Source organism: Podarcis liolepis (assembly GCF_965112155.1).
Source record: "Podarcis liolepis genome assembly, chromosome: 17".
In the NCBI taxonomy this organism is placed as follows: domain Eukaryota; kingdom Metazoa; phylum Chordata; class Lepidosauria; order Squamata; family Lacertidae; genus Podarcis; species Podarcis liolepis.
The window spans coordinates 25,782,258-25,798,188 of record NC_139571.1 but is presented as its reverse complement, the minus strand read 5'-3'; the positions used below and the strand labels follow the sequence as shown (position 1 = coordinate 25,798,188).

The 15,931-nt window shown below is 42.0% G+C and overlaps 1 protein-coding gene and 1 long non-coding RNA gene across 4 annotated transcripts in view; one reads left to right on the top strand and one right to left on the bottom strand.

The window, feature by feature from the left end:
- Positions 1–7,800: 7,800 nt before the first annotated feature.
- On the bottom strand, positions 7,801–12,713 carry LOC310696638. The gene is made up of 3 exons (XR_014520667.1): positions 12,526–12,713; positions 9,081–9,113; positions 7,801–8,773 (listed from the first exon to the last, which is right to left on the bottom strand). It is a non-coding gene; the product is annotated as an uncharacterized lncRNA (long non-coding RNA).
- A 697-nt stretch (positions 12,714–13,410) lies between these two features.
- The window catches only part of NFIB (nuclear factor I B), a 299,659-nt gene continuing 297,138 nt past the window's right edge, over positions 13,411–15,931 (top strand). For all 3 annotated transcript variants that reach the window (XM_083482267.1, XM_083482278.1, XM_083482277.1), the window contains exon 1: positions 13,411–13,521. In XM_083482267.1, the coding sequence (XP_083338393.1) occupies positions 13,426–13,521 (96 nt within the window). In that variant the 5' untranslated portion in view covers positions 13,411–13,425. The remainder of the gene's footprint in view (positions 13,522–15,931) is intronic.

The following is a 15,931-nucleotide window of genomic DNA, read 5'->3' as shown; positions in this document are numbered from 1 at the left end:
AAATAAAGAACAATTCATAAGTACAAGGAGTGGGAAGGTTTGCTGGCTGACAGGTATTTGCATTTCATTAAAGGAAAGGCAACCTGTTGGAAAGGAGGACCTCAGGGAGATTAAGGTTTACATTTGATGTGGAGTACCCAGGGATATCGTAGAGAACTGTGCATATAACTTGAAAGCACTAGACAGGTGTGTGCCCAATATGCATCACACCAGGAAATGGTGCCTCTGTGTGTGTGCAACATACTGTATTCCATAGCTTAACAAGCAAGCTTTTTGAGAAATGAATGAGCAATACAAAAGTCGCTGGAAAAGAAATAGTTGAAATACTTTATTTTTTTGAGACTGAAAGTGCACTTCCTGTAGCACACTGATAACCTTGGCTTCCCATGCTAATCTTTGCTTAGTGGTGGGACCATGTATCAAGTCAGAACATTGCTTCATTTCTTGACACAGCTGCACTGGCTCCCAGTGCCTGTGGATCTCTGAGCCCCTTTCCATCGGCTGGTTTTGATCTAAAAAGAACCCTCATACCTTTTGGAATGCAGCTGCAATTGGGACCCTTAGATCTTCATCTGCATCCCTTGGCTAGGTCCTACCCATCCACCCCAAAGGAGTTTTGGAGGGTGGGGGCAAAGAAGAGGGCCTTTTCAGTTGTGGCTCCCCATTTGTGGAATGCTCTCCTAGGCCTCCTTGCACCCTTAGCAATGAGATAAATTGGTGCCTCCAAAGCCGGGGAGACCATGGAGCAGAAACTCAAAAAGTTTGCTTTTCGTTGCCCTTTGCACTCTGCCAATGACTTCCTTTGCAGCCATCGGCGTTGGGTCTGCTCTGCTCCACCTCTCCACTGCCGCCTGTCCACCTGCTTTCTTCCCTCCACTTGCTGCTTCCCCTTCTGCCTCCCCCCCTCGTTCTCCTCCTGCAACTCTTGCACCACCATCCGACTGGGGAGGCGACCCCACAGGGCTGCTGTGATTGCCCATGCCAGCAACCAGATTCCAATGCTGAGGCAACCAAAGGGAGCCTGCAAGCCATGCCCGTGCTCCCAGAGCAGCGGAGGAGCAGCCTAGGGGGTGCACGGTTAGGTGCACAGGCTCCTAGCCACTTCAAGCCAGAGTGGAGAGGGGGGAATTTTTGCACCTTCCTAGGCCTGCACCGTTGGTGGGGGCCAAGCCCTACTCCCTAGTGAGGTCCAGCAGGCACCATCATTAATACGCTTTGTGACCAGGTAAAAACCTCTTCTGATATTCTGATATTCACTCAAGGGTGGCACTCAGGGGTTTAAGGCAGGAGTCTTTGCCTTTCCTACATGGACACCCCAGGGATTCAGGGCCGTCTTACCCATAGGCGCTAGGGGTGCGGGGCACCTGGGCGCTGGGCTCTCAGGGGCACCAGGCCAAAAATCCAGGGCCCGAGAGCTGAGTCTGGGGAAGAGTCTGCCCGTCGGTCGGAGCGCTGCGGCAGGCTCTTCTGCTGTGGGCGACTCTGCGCCACAAGTTCAGGGGCGACCGAGCCAGCAAGACGCTGAGGCAGCTGGCCGGCTCCATCCTCCTGTGCGCCTGGGACTGGACAACTTGGGGGATGGGTTGCCAGGCAGATCTTTGCACTCCAGTGCTGCATTCGCTTAAGACAGCCCTGCAGGGATTGCTGCCATTCTTATTCTGCAATCTGTGTGGCAGCTGTGATCCGCTTTCCTTTCAAATTCCCTGCAATAACCCAGAACAATACTAGGTTGTGGGCAACTGAAAGTGAAGCAGCTCCCAGACATTTGTGCCAGGTGGGCACTACCAAGATGATGAAGCATCAACAGCTGCTCAAAGATGCACCCCCGAAAGTGCTCCACATCCTTATCTCTTTCTGAGATTATTTATACCCATATTACAGATGAGAAGTGAGGCCCTGAGAAAAGCACTGCATTCATGGTAGTGCTGAGACGTGAACCAGGGACTTTCTTTAATGTAGCTCAAGTCATTCAGCCATTACAGCTCATTGTTACATTGTCATGTGATTGGTGCCCCTACCCACCTACAGTTTGAAGCAGGGATTGTGGGCATGTGCCATGTTCCCTACCTTCCCTGGGAGCACAAGTGGTGCTGTGGTCTAAACCACTGAGCCTCTTGAGCTTGCCAAATCCCGTTCAAATCCATGCAACAGGGTGAGCTCCCATTGTTTTGTCCCAGCTCCTACCAACCTAGCAGTTCAAAAGCATACCAGTGCAAGTGGATAAATAGGTACTGCTGTGGCGGGAAGGTAAACACCGTTTCCATGTGCTCTGGCACTCTTCACAGTGTCCGGTTGCACCAGAAGCGGTTTAGTCATGCTGGCCACATGACCAAGAAAATCTGTCTTGGTGGATTTTCAAGGACAAATGCTGGCTCCCTCAGCCTGAAAGCAGAGATGAGTGCCGCACCCCAAAGTTGAATTTGACTGGACTTAACTGACTAGGGGTCCTGTACTTTATCCCCCTCATTCAATTTCCCCCAATCAATTCCAGTTTACGTTTCAATGCACTCATTTCCCCCAATTTTTCTCCTGCAGAAGCATCACACATACACACTCTTCTTTGCCTCGAAGCAACACCCAAACATATGTGTGTTCACTTACACATATACACCAACCCTCGCAGGATCACCAGCCTCCAAACGCTATCAGGATCAGTCTCTCCCCCTCCCCACTCAGGATTGGCAAAACGTTCCCTTCTGAAGTTGTGAATGCTGTTCTGTTCGGGAGAATAGCGCACTGCCCCACCAACCTGAGTCTGCCTTCGTACTTAACAACCGGTCAGAGGGTGGCTGTGCCTCTCACTGACTCTGGCTGCCCCTCCTGCCAGTCCCCATCAGTCTTAATGAGCACCAGTCAAAAGTCGCACTGCCTTATTATGCCAGTAGCTGCTGCCACAGGAGAGGAAAACCTCAGTAAGTTTTGAAACCACTGCTCAGAACTTCAGCAGAGCACTGGAGAATAAATAGCCTTCCTTGACGAGCCCAAGTAGAGGAAATCAGTAGTTTTCACCAAACTTGGAAAGAAATCTATGCTATGCCTGTTAAAAAATGTCAGCATCAATTCTCATCACTTTTTCACTTGCTGCAGTTGGATTTGGCTCAGCTTGAAATTTGACACAAGCTGGGGACCTCATCAGGTAGTTTATGCCAAGTTCCAAGTTACTAGCTCAACAGGTGCACCATATTACCAAAGACTGCCCCTGACTTCAGCCAAAGCATCTGACAAAACCAGCTTTTTGTTTCCAACCTTAATAGTCACCCTCTACATTTCATAATTCCTCGCCCACTCATAGCCAGACTGGTGGGAAACATAGAATCAGAAATAATTTTAAAGTAATGTTTTAAGGATGTATTTAAAACATAGTTAAGAAGACTTTGTTTGCTTTGGTTTTATGCTCACAATGAAACAGGACATATTAAAAAATTTTTCCAGGATATAAGATAATGAGAAATATACCCTACAATTCATTTACCATTCTTATTATTATCATTGTCTTGAACAATGAAACTTACATCACAAGTAGATTTTTTTCCCTTAGATACAGAACTTTTATTCAAATGTTAATGTTTTAGATAGATTTTAACGTGTGTGTGTGTGTGTGTGTGTGTGTGTGTGTGTATTGGGAAGCCCTGTTCTGAGTATGATTGTGTTTTTTAATCTGAACATAAAACTTGTAACATCTTTTCCCCATTAGAACCCAAGCCCCTTTCTCGCATTATGAATAACTTCCTCTTTCCTTTATTCAGCTTTCACTAAATCCTCTGAAATACCTCCTATTGGAACTAAAGAAAACAGGCTTGCTCTCCCAAAAAACCCCTGTATTCCAGGTTTTTATAGCAGCCTAATTTAGTTACTGTAATACAACCACCCTCCAAACATCTTGCCCTTGGGCATTCTTATTCGCCAAGATCAAAGTCTTCTTGATGCTGGCATGACTGACAACTGGTTTTGTCAAAGGCCTGAGGTGGTCATTATTTTATTGTTTTATGACAGTTAGGAGGATTTTTAATTAGCGCAAATTTCTGCCTTTGTTATGTTCTACTAAATAAATATTTTTAATGCATGGCTGTTATTTGACAAGACAGTTGACCGTGTCAGGGTTTTTTGTATGAGCTGCATGGTCAAGCCTACTTGCAAATCCTGCTAGAAATAATACATTAATTTCCATTTACAATATCTTTACGGAAATGACATTTCAGTAAGTAGGATGGTCTGGCATTTCCTCTTCATGTTATGATGGCCTGTGTTGCTGTGTTGGCGGAGGGAGATCGTTAAAATGCTGAACTTTTGCTGGGCTAGAGAAAAGGCCTTTCTGTATTACTTGATGGCAACTTTGAAAAAACTACATAATTGTCAACTTGTATTCAGAACACTAAAAACAAAAAGTAGAACAAAGCAGCATTGATTAGGTTCCCTCTGCCCTTCCTTACTATATTCAGTGGGAAATGAGTCCATATAGGATGGGGAGGGGGGAATCGTCCTCAGCAGTAAACATTAGTCTTTGGCAGCAAAAAGGCAATGAAATCAGACTGTAAAAGCCAAACAAAAAACCAAGCCAATCAATACAAATTTTTGAAAAACAAAAGTAATACAAACATCCCACTCCCTAATCTAAAATGCAAAGGTTAACGGATAACCTTTTGCCAGAGATTGCCAGCGGCTGTAAACTAGGCTTACTCTTATTCCCATAAACATTAAGTGCACACCAAACATCAATAAAATCATTACGTTCTAGTTGTCTATTTATAAGCCATACATGCTTGGTAAGTTTCTCCGTAAGAGCAATGGGCCAATTTTGTTGACGCCTCACTGCCACCCATAGAACTGTAATAACTGTTAAGTAATTGTGCTAATCAATTAAAAGATTGTCTTCTGAAATATTTTCCGGACATCGTGTAACCACTGCAAGTGGTAGGTTTCAGTCTGATGATATTTCTTCCAGTTGAGTTGTGAAGCCGGAAGGCTGATTTTACTACATATCATATATGTAATATGTATTGTGCCATAGAACTTTCTCCTCTCCTCTGCCCTGCATGTCCTTTCTGAGGGCACACAGGAAAAGGAGAGGAAGGAGCATGAGTGAAATTCTGTGTGAGCAGAAATGAATACAACCAGAGCGCGTGAAAACACCGTTTTCCTTCCCGCCACAGCAGTACCTATTTATCTACTCACACTAGTGTGCTTTCGAACTGCTAGGTTGGCAGGAGATGGGACAGAGCAACGGGAGGTCACTCCGTTGCAGGGATTCAAACGGCAGACCTTCTGATCAGCAAGCCCAAGAGGCTCAGTGGATTAGACCACAGCACCACTCACATCCCCTTTACCAGAATAGAACCAGACAGTGTGAAGAAGGACCTTCTTTTGCCTATCCTAAAGCTTGCCACAGGCGAGCTTGAATGACCCCAGGTTCTAGTACTGGCAATCTGCGTTTTGCACTGGAGTTATACTTGGGACTCTCGCATGCGTTGACGGGGCGCATGTAAGCCTACTCTATTCCGCCCCTTTGTATGATGTGTTTATGACATTTCAGGGCTAATTCTGGGTTCAGTCCTCCCTTACTTCGCAGCTTTGCAACAGTCAGTACTTTTTTTTCTTAAAAAAAATCTTTAGGGGTACAGTGGTACTTTGGGTTACATATGCTTCAGGTTACATACGCTTCAGGTTACAGACTCCGCTAACCCAGAAACAGTGCTTCAGGTTAAGAACTTTGCTTCAGGATGAGAACAGAAATCGTGCTCCGGCGGCACGGCGGCAGCGGGAGGCCCCATTAGCTAAAGTGGTGCTTCAGGTTAAGAACAATTTCAGGTTAAGAACAGACCTCCAGAACGAATCAAGTACTTAACCCGAGGTACCACAGTATTTTCTGAAATAAATGGAAATCCTTTAAAAACCCCTCAAAATGTGACTTTTCATAAGCATACACTCATGCATATATTAACGACCCATTGCCACCTGCTCTTACTTATTTTAAACTCTCTATGTATATGCCAAATGCTTTGCATTTAGAAACACTGTTAATAAATAAGATGAATACTCATAACCATGTTAGGTATTTGTTCCCATTGTGTATTAGAACAGTTCACTGTTTGTGATTTGCTACCACTCAGCTCACAGTAAGGTGGGCACTGGTAATGATGTAGGGAAACCTCAGCTTCTGCTCATGAGCAAAATGATGTTTTCGCAGAAAGTGGACCACATGCAATTGGAACTAGCACAAACAGGATAGGGGTGTGACTGACCTATTGAAATTAATGTTGCTTTGCTTTCATTTGGTTGGTTCAGATGTAACAGTCCGATCCTCTGAACCATAGTTTGGAGGATTTGGAATATACTTTGTGCTAGTAGTTTTGCTTCTCTAATCTCCATTTACTTCTGAAGTTTCTATTCTATCCAAATTGGTAAACCATAGCTCTTTTTACCCTCCAAACCAAGATGGGCAAGTGTCAGGATGCTGTCAGCGGCTCCCAGCTGGTTGCCCAGGACAGTATAAAAACAAGGAGAAGTTTATTGCCTTCCTTTTCTATTTCAGTATTTACAGAGAAAGGCTATAGAATCCATCGTCTTGGATAATGGTGTTGTCCTGAGTGAATCTCCACCCTCCCATTACTTTTACGGGTGCTGCTACATGCCCTCTGTCTTTGAACTCTTTGCTCTCCTACTTTTAAGGCTTGCTGGGTTCTGGGAGATGGAGAGTCTGGAATGTTTTCTAATGACACCATGTCAGCCAGCTGCAGCTCCGCTTCTGCCTCCTCCTCTCCCATTATTTCCCAACTTTCCCCCTCATCTGCCCCTGAGCTGTGACCTCCCGCAAACCACTGTTGTAAATCTATACTGTCTTCCTCTTCCTCCTCCCTGGAAGGTTTCCCCAGTCCCTGACAGCAAGTGGCTTCAAACTTTGGTTGCCAGTCCTGATTGTGCAAACCACAGTTTGCCAGTTGGGCTGCATGGCAAACTCTGGTTTGCTGAACCACAAAGTAACTAATTGAATCTCAGCAGGTGGGAGGAGCCACATGGTTTGGAATGTTATATGTATTCACTTGAATTTAATTATCAGTGTGAACATTTTAGTTCTACCAGGTACATTTTTGATTTTGCATAAATTTGGAAACAATGCTTCTGCAGATGTAGGATGCTGAATATGTTGGCAAAACATATTCTTTTGCTTAGAACTTGTAGAGCTTGAGAGAGCTATGAAGAACTATGATCCTATATGTCTTGAACCTGCAGTGGATCAGCTTTAATATAACATGCAGTATTTTGGCTGTTGTAATGCTGTGCTTGTTGTCTCCAGTGGGGGCTTACTCCTTAAGTAAACATGCTTAGAATTGCACCTCAGTGTGTTTACATGCTGCCATTATGACCTAACTTTATTTAATTTTCTAAAATTATTTTTATTATTTAGGACTATTTCCATTATGGGCCTAGTGTCCATGTAGATAATATGCCCCACAGTTTTTTGGCATATGTCTGGCTTGAGTTATATGCACAAAGAGAATCAGAAATTGGGTGTGATAGTTTGACATACTCTCTATAAAACCATTGAATCAGCATTTCACTTGGAAAAGCCATATGTAATTGTGTGTGTCATCTTCATGGATGCTTAAGATGTTGCTGATAAATGGCCTTCAGAACCCATCCACCAGATTAATATACATTTCTGGTAAATAGGGGACAAGTTATCTATTAGAATATTGCTGCAAGATGACTTTGTTGTTGTTGTTGTTGTTGTTTTTGTTGTTTATACCCCACCCATCTGGCTGGGTTTCCCCAGCCACTCTGGGCAACTCCCAGCAGAATAAGAATAAGAATAATAACAGCAATAAAACATCAAACATTAAAAACTTCCCTAAACAGGGCTGCCTTCAGATGTCTTCTAAAAGTCAAATAGTTGTTTATTTCCCTGATATCTGATGGGAGGGTGTTCCACAGGGCAGGTGCCACTACTGAGAAGCCCTCTGCCTGGTTCCCTGTAACCTCACTTCACACAATGAGAAGGCCCTCGGAGCTGGGCCTCAGTGTCCTGGCTGAACGATGGGGGTGGAGATGCTCCTTCAGGTATACTAGGCTGAGGCGGTCTAGGGCTTTAAAGGTCAGCGCCAACACTTTGAATTGTGCCCAGAAACATACTGGGAGCCAATGTAGGTCTTTCAGGACGGTGTTATATGGTCTCAGCGGCCACTCCCATTCACCAGTCTAGCTGCCACATTCTATCTTCATTCATTAGAAAATTAGCTTCAGTACTTTAGAGCTTCAAAGCAATTGATTGGTTTGATTTCTACACCGCTTAATATATTAAAAATATTTCTAAGTAGGATACAAAAAACCAAAGCAGCATCAGACAACCACATCCTCCCTCTCAGACTCTGGGTTCTCACCCAGGGTCCAAACTCAGCTCACCTGCAAACGTTTCACAATGAGAAGAGTTTCTGGGGACAGTAAACATCACCCTCGTCTCTCACTCTAGACTTGCTTTTTCTGTCCAGGCCCAAGGTGGATGGTGCTTCCTCAGGCTGACCACAGCTGGGTCCTATTCAGTTGTATTTTCCCTACCTAGTTCCAGGTGCAGCAGGTCGGTTGAGTTTCCCAGGTGGGCCAGAGGAAGGGGAAAGTGGAAGAGGATACAAGCAGCAATTTGCCAGGAAGGTAGTTTGCTTCTTCCCCTTACTATGGAGCAAACTGCTTGTTCTTTTATTGCTTTCAAAAAGGAGCAAACATCCCAGGGAAAATGTTTGGACCTTGCAACTTCAGTCTTTAAGCTTGGTATGCGAGAAAACTTATTACAGTGGTACCTCGCAAGACGAATGCCTCGCAAGACGAAAAACACGCAAGACGAAAGAGTTTTCCGTTTTTTGAGTCGTTCCGCAAGACGAATTTTCCTATGGGCTTGCTTCGCAAGACGAAACGTCTTGCGAGTTCTTGCGAGTTTGTTTCCTTTTTCTTAAAGCCGCTAAGCCGTTAATAGCCGCTAAGCCGCTAAGCTGTTAATAGCCGCTAAACCGCTAATAGCCGTGCTTCGCAAGATGAAAAAACCGCAAGACGAAGAGACTCGCGGAACGGATTAATTTCGTCTTGCAAGGCACCACTGTATCTTCATTCTCTGCTTCAAAGATGATCTGAAAAGGTAGGAAAGAAAATGTAACTTGGTTTTAATTATATTGTAACACGCTCCCTACTTCCTTGAGTTTTGTTTTCTTTGGATGTTGGATGTCAAAGCACTGAAGACTAAAGGTATCTTTGTAACAGCAAATACAAACATTTACTAATTTATAAATATTATTTACCCATTGGTAACAATTTGGGAGGAAATAGGCAACTAAAAACAGCAAATTGCTGGTTTTGCCTCCAACCTCAAAGTAACTATTTGGACCTTCATTCCAGTTCAGATAAATTCCAGCTTTAAAGCTCCCAACTGTCTCTCATTCTCTAAATTCAAAGCAAAAAATGGGTCTTAGACTGTTTATCACACACTTGCTTTCTCTGGAGGCTCTCGCTTTCCAAAGGCTGGGAAGAGATTCCTTGCTCTCCTGAAAATATTGTCCAAGAATATTGCAGGTTTATTTTGGATGTTTGCCCGACTGTGTCTGGTGAGGCTTTTCTCCAGAAAACTTCAGGTGTGCCTAGGATTCCACCTGGAAATTCTCTTTGTTAAATCCCTAGATGCTCACCAGCTGGCTATTCAGAATAACCAAGAAAGCCAAGTTCACAATTTTTTTTTTTTATATATTCTTGCACAGAACAGTACCTTCAGCAAAGGAACCAAAGGCAACCTTATAATTTAAGTAACATATTTAAATCACAAAAAAGTGAGTAGCACCTAGTGACAAATTAGGAATGGCTTAAGAGCTCCGATCTACATGATGCTGGTTTGAGACTCGTAGAAAAGTAGAGTTGGAAGATCAAACAATGGCATCTTACAACAAAGTATAAGATACAATATAAAGTACACAGTACATTTTGGATAAGATTGCGAGAGCACTGATTAAAAACTCAGCACTGGTAATGGAGTAAGAGCATCTAGCAGTCTCTACTCAATTGCTTGATTTACACATACACAAAACCCACACAAGTGAAACTTAACTACGTATTTTTCGCTCTATAAGACGCACCAGACCATAAGACCCATCTAGTTTTTGGAGGAGGAAAACAAGAAGAAAAATATTCTGAATCTCAGAAGCCAGAACAACAAAAGGGATCGCTGCGCAGCGAAAGCAGCGATCCCTCTTGTTGTTCTGGCTTCTGGGATAGCTGCACAGCCTGCATTCGCCCCATAAGACGCACACACATTTCCCCTTACTTTTTAGGAGGGAAAAAGTGAGTCTAGAGCAAAAAATATGGTAGCTTTTGAAAACCTCTGTAATGACCTCTCCTGAAAACTGTACAACCAAGGTTTCCATGATGTGGGAATCAGCTGAGTGGAGAGGCCTGTTTATTAGTTCAGCTTTGGCTGCACCTATGTTCCTATTAGGTGAACCAATTTGGAGAACTCCCTGCTATAGTTCTTCACTAGTTAAAGCAGGCTTCCTCAACCTCGGCCCTCCAGATGTTTTGAGACTACAATTCCCATCATCACTGACCACTGGTCCTGCTAGCTAGGGATCATGGGAGTTGTAGGCAAAAAAAAAAAACATCTGGAGGGCCGATTTTGAGGAAGCCTGGGTTAAAGTAATATTGTCTGGCATAATGAACGCAGGAATCAAGTGTTGCTTAATTACCACCAGATTACTTTTACCACCACATTATTGCATGGTGAGTTCTTGATAGGGAGACACTAAATGCATTGTGGTCTTTACCAATTGATAGTCAGCTGTTTCCTGGCAGATAGCTGTCAAGGGGAATTTCATTCTTCTTTATTCACTGCTTTCGCTTGTGATTTCAGGTAAACTGTCAGGTTGCTTCAGATAAAATTCAGGTCAACATATTGAATTTTGTCAGTGTGTTCTAAAATAGGCAAAATGAGTGGAATCTGTTTAGAAACGATGTTTTCAACAGATTTAGCACAAATTCTGTTAGACTTCTGTATCTTGCAATATCTTGTGGCATTTATCATCTTTATTGCTAATTTCACATATTAGGAATTTCTATTGGGACTTTCCCTGAAATGTGTACTTATTTTAATAAAGCTTTTCTCCCTACCCTGAATAATGCTAAAATGTTTACACCATTTAAGTTCTAATGCAGTGTAGCAGTGGATTTCCAAGAATTTAAGAAATGACATATTTTAAAGATGAGAAAACCCATGATCAAGTATAACTGTTACTTTATTGTTGTTGTTTATTATTTAAAAAACACCAGTTGGGGCCTTTAAATAGAATAGTAGCTCAAAATGTCAGAAGGATGGCACTACAAATAAGATATTTATTTTAAAGAGGGAAATTGAAAAAAAAACATTCTCCTTGAAGGCCAGAAAATGATAGGAAAAAATTGTTTGTCAACCTGACATGCTAAAATCCTTACATGGATTGTAACAACCAGATTAACAGCAGCTTGCAAAAGGTATCCATGCAGGCATCAGTAGTGTCAAAAGTGTGTGAAAATTGCAACAATAGTTTATACTGATATACTTCATACATAAAGTGATCTTCTATATTCTTGTGATTTTTTAATATAAAATATTGCACATGTGAATTTTCAACACTTAATCAAGGAAAGAGGGTTTGTTTGTTTGTTTGTTTGTTTGTTTGTTTGTTTGTTTGTTAACATAGCTTTCAACATGGCATTAGGAGATTTGGGATTTTTGGATTGTATATGGCCCATGCTGAAACAAACATGATCTGTACCATAAAATTCTTCATCTTTTTCTTGTGAGCAGTAAGTCTGAAGTACAGCACAACAGAAATATTTATTCTACCTTTCGTCTTTTCTTCCAAGAATTCACTTTTCAAGTCTCTCTCCCATTTCATTGAACCTTTCTTTTCCTGGATGTTTCCAGCACAATGTGATCTTTCCTGTAATGCAACTAACAAATTCTTTAATGGAAAGAAGATATAAATCAAGGCTGTAATAATAAATCAAGGCTGCAAAAATATTTACCAAAATTCTGTGCCAGTAAATTTGTATATATTTGCATATTTTTCTAACTCTGTCCTGTTTCAGTTAGTTATGGGAATAGGCAAGGAAGTGAAGCCCTGCCACACAAAATGTGGATCAGCTGATTGCCTTTGTTGAAAGTTAACAGTTTAAGTTGTTTTTAAAATCTTTGTAGTTTACAACTGAAAGAAAAGTGGCACATGCTCTTTAACAGAAATAAAGATAACTTTTTCAGTGAATGCAAAGAGTGAAGTGCAGATGATGAAAAGTAAGTGCTGAGGCTCATGTCTGTCTTGGAAATGACATTTTGTGCCTTCTAATATCATGGGATTATGTGTTAATCAGTGGTAATCAACACATGTTCAGAAGCACTGTGCTTGACTTCATTTGCTGCTATTGAAAACAGTGAAGCGCTTCTGAGCTCAGATTAAGCCCTGGAAATTGCCCGGGGCTGGGAGATGATATAAATGTATAAAGGGCCAAACAAAGCAAACAAACCTTTTCCTGGACATATCTTTCATCGGACAGGACCAGTTTGGAATGAAGACAATGCAGCTTCATTATGAGCAGTTCAGGAGCTCTCGAAGAGGGAATGTGCAGGAACTCTTCACAGCCTGCCAGTGCCCTGCCCCTTCCCTAACTTGAAGTGTTGACTGCACCTCCTATCTTTATGCAGATTTATTTCATCCCAGCCTGCTGGTCTCTTGTTTAAACATGGATCGCAAAGAGTTAAAACTGTTTCCATATGTCTAGCATGTTAATAGGGTTTGTAGCCTTTGGCAACTTCATCTGCAGCTACTACCTATGTCCCCCCACCCTGTGTGTGTGTGTGTGTGTGTGTGTGTGTGTGTGAGAGAGAGAGAGAGAGAGAGAGAGAGAGAGAGAGAGAGAGAGACTGGATATACATACACATTTGAACTGTGCTCTGATTGTGTGAATGAAACCATTATGCCTTTGTCGGGGAGATATTAATTCTCAGCAGTTATAGCTCCCCCCCCCCCAAATTTCTTTTGGTCTCAAAGCAAACCATGGAGCATGTCAAACAATATACAACAGAAAAAGAATGCAAATAAACTTTAGCCTACATTGCCCAGCAAAGCATTTAGCCGCCCACTTGAAAAATACTTAAGTCTTGTACACATGATACACGAGGAATGTTCGCTCGTTTCACCGATCCCTTCAGACACACACACACACACACACACACACACACACACACCCTAACACACAAGCAACAAAACCTGATCCTTGTCTTTATATCTGTGAGGTTGGAGTTCTTGCGAATAAAGGAGCTTTTCCCATGATGCAGTGTGATAAGGATTGGCCTACATGTAGCCCTGCAAGCCACTGCTGATGTTTTCTTGATTAGGTATCTTATCTTCCATTGAGTTGCATCAGATGAAGGTTGCTGACAGCGTAATGGCAGGGAAGGCGTCGGACAGCTCCATAAAATGGCAGCTATGTTATGACATGTCAGCTAGGACTTGGTGGATGGTAAGTTGGCGTGATAACAATTTTTTTTCCTTCCCGAAAGATTTTTTTTCCCCTCCCTTCTCTTTTTGAACTCCTCCTTCATTGTTGCAATGCACGTGTTTGTAAAGTTCACATCCAGGCGCAGAAACTTCCAACTGCAAGTTGCACTGCCTCTGCGGAGCCCTGAAGCATCATAGCATGTTAGATAAGGTTTCTCTTCTATTGTGGTTGGGGTCACAGGCAGCCTTTTTAGAAATACAGGGGGAGCAGGAGGAAGGGTTTAACCCCCGTTCCTTTTCTTTAAAGAAACTAAACAACAACAACAACAATCCCCACAAAATGTCAATTTTACTTTGTGCCCAGGCTGGCTGGGTGTGAGAATGTAGACCTAGAAGCAGTGACGGTGGGGAAAGAAAGCAACAATGTCATCATGTTCTTGACTAATTGTTCTTGAGTTGGTCCTAAAACAGAGCAATCTGCCTATTTATTCTGTTTCTTTCTGAATAATTCTTTGGAAAGTGCATTGTATCACGTTGCGAGCTGCTTCCTAATCAGTATGCAATTGTGTCCCCCCCCCCCACACTTCCCTTAATTTCCTCCTCCCTTTCATTGAATACAGTAACTAGAGCAACTACTGATTAATATGCCGCTTGGCATAATTAAATTTAGTTAATGAAGCTATGCATATTAAGTCCAATTCTTCTTTGTTTGGGCGAGCATGGCTTTAAAAAAAATCATATTTGTACAGCTGCAACCGAAGGAAGGAAACAAAACAAAAAGAGAAGGGAGAAGCCAGGGAGAGGCAACTTTTAAAATGTTACTGAGAGGAACCGTTTGAAAGTTTCTCTGAACAAAATACTGGGGACCAGCAACAGAGCACTTTGGGAAAGAAAAGCTTTTCTCTTCACCAGCGTTTTCATGAAATTTTATTCATATGCTCATTTTGTTGTCTAGACAATAGCCCCTTGTATGAAATAGCCATGCTATGAATGAAGACCTTCTGCTGGCAAAACCTTTCATTATGAATATTAATTTCATTCCTGAGTTGCTTTGTCTGTCCGTGTATTTTTTTACTCCTTTCATTCCCTCCTTGATTGCCTTTGCTTGTTTGTCTGGATAATTATTATGCTTACTGCATGGGCTGTTTTTTCACAATTAGTACAGTGCAGAGACAATAGACACTTTATTCATGGCCGGTGGGTATGAGGAGCGCCAATGGACAGCACGTCCCAGAGTCTGGACAGAAGGCAGCTCCCTGATTCCTAGTGCTTTCCTGCAGCAAACCACTTTCCAAGGACTTTATGCTTGTTTTATTTATTTTTCCTTCCCCCAAAAGGTGATTCTTGCTATATGCAACCTCTGAGGAGGTTACATACTCAGGGAGCATTTTCATCTAAAGGATGTTTGCTGCGCGTTGTTGTTTTGTTTTTTGTTTTGTTTTTTTGCTGCGAATTTTTCACAGAGGGAAGGGAACTATTTCGACTTGTTGAGCCCTTGTACGCTGAGTGATCACGTCAATTTAGTTGCACAAAAGAAAGGGAGTCAGTGATTAAAAAGTGGTTTTGTGAGTCTATGTTTTTTAATTTGGCATTAGTACTTGGTGGTAACAGATTGCTGTTGTACGCTTTAATCAGAATTTGGTGCACGGTGCGTGTGTTCGCTCGTTATTTAAATGAGCCATTAAAGTAGCGCAACACTGTGCAGAGGATGGTATTATAAAATGTATGTTGTGACAGGTTTAATTAAATTACTGCATGTTCACAGATTTTATTGAAAAAGTAATATGCCTATGTTTTAAGAAAGGTTTCTTTAAGGACAGCTTTCCAGTAAGCTGGCATTGTTAAAAGAAAATCAATACTTTCACTCATGAGTATTTTATTGGTATAATCTTTAAAATACAGATAATTAATATAACTGTGCTTCCCTTAGTTTGTTCTGCAAGGATATTGAAAAAAAAAAAAAGTGGTATTGTAGGCTCAAGGCTTCTCTTCTTATCCGATATGTACATTTAAGTAATAAACTTTAAATGAGTTCCTTCTCTTCATGTATGAGGTTTATGTGTTAACTACTGAATCAGTGATGAAACTTTTGTAAATGCACCATCTTCCGTAAGTAGCAATTGCTCACGTTGAAAAGTTTAGGTATGTAATGTTCATGCAATGACTTATCAGGGATATAAATAAACTGCACTGTATTTTCAGAGAACGCTTGAAATGTAGTGTTTTCCTGTGTGGCTTAGATTATTATCTTGTGGGAAATGAATAATTCTATGTTGGCTGCTTGGAAGGAAGTCTCATTGAAACATTTTTGACTTATATTATTAGGGTTCGGGTTAAAGCTGTGATTGTAGGCAAATTTATTTGTTCCATTTGAAGCATTTGCTTCCAAGTGAATGTGTTTAAAACAGACTTCCAGAGGGAGATTTTCTATT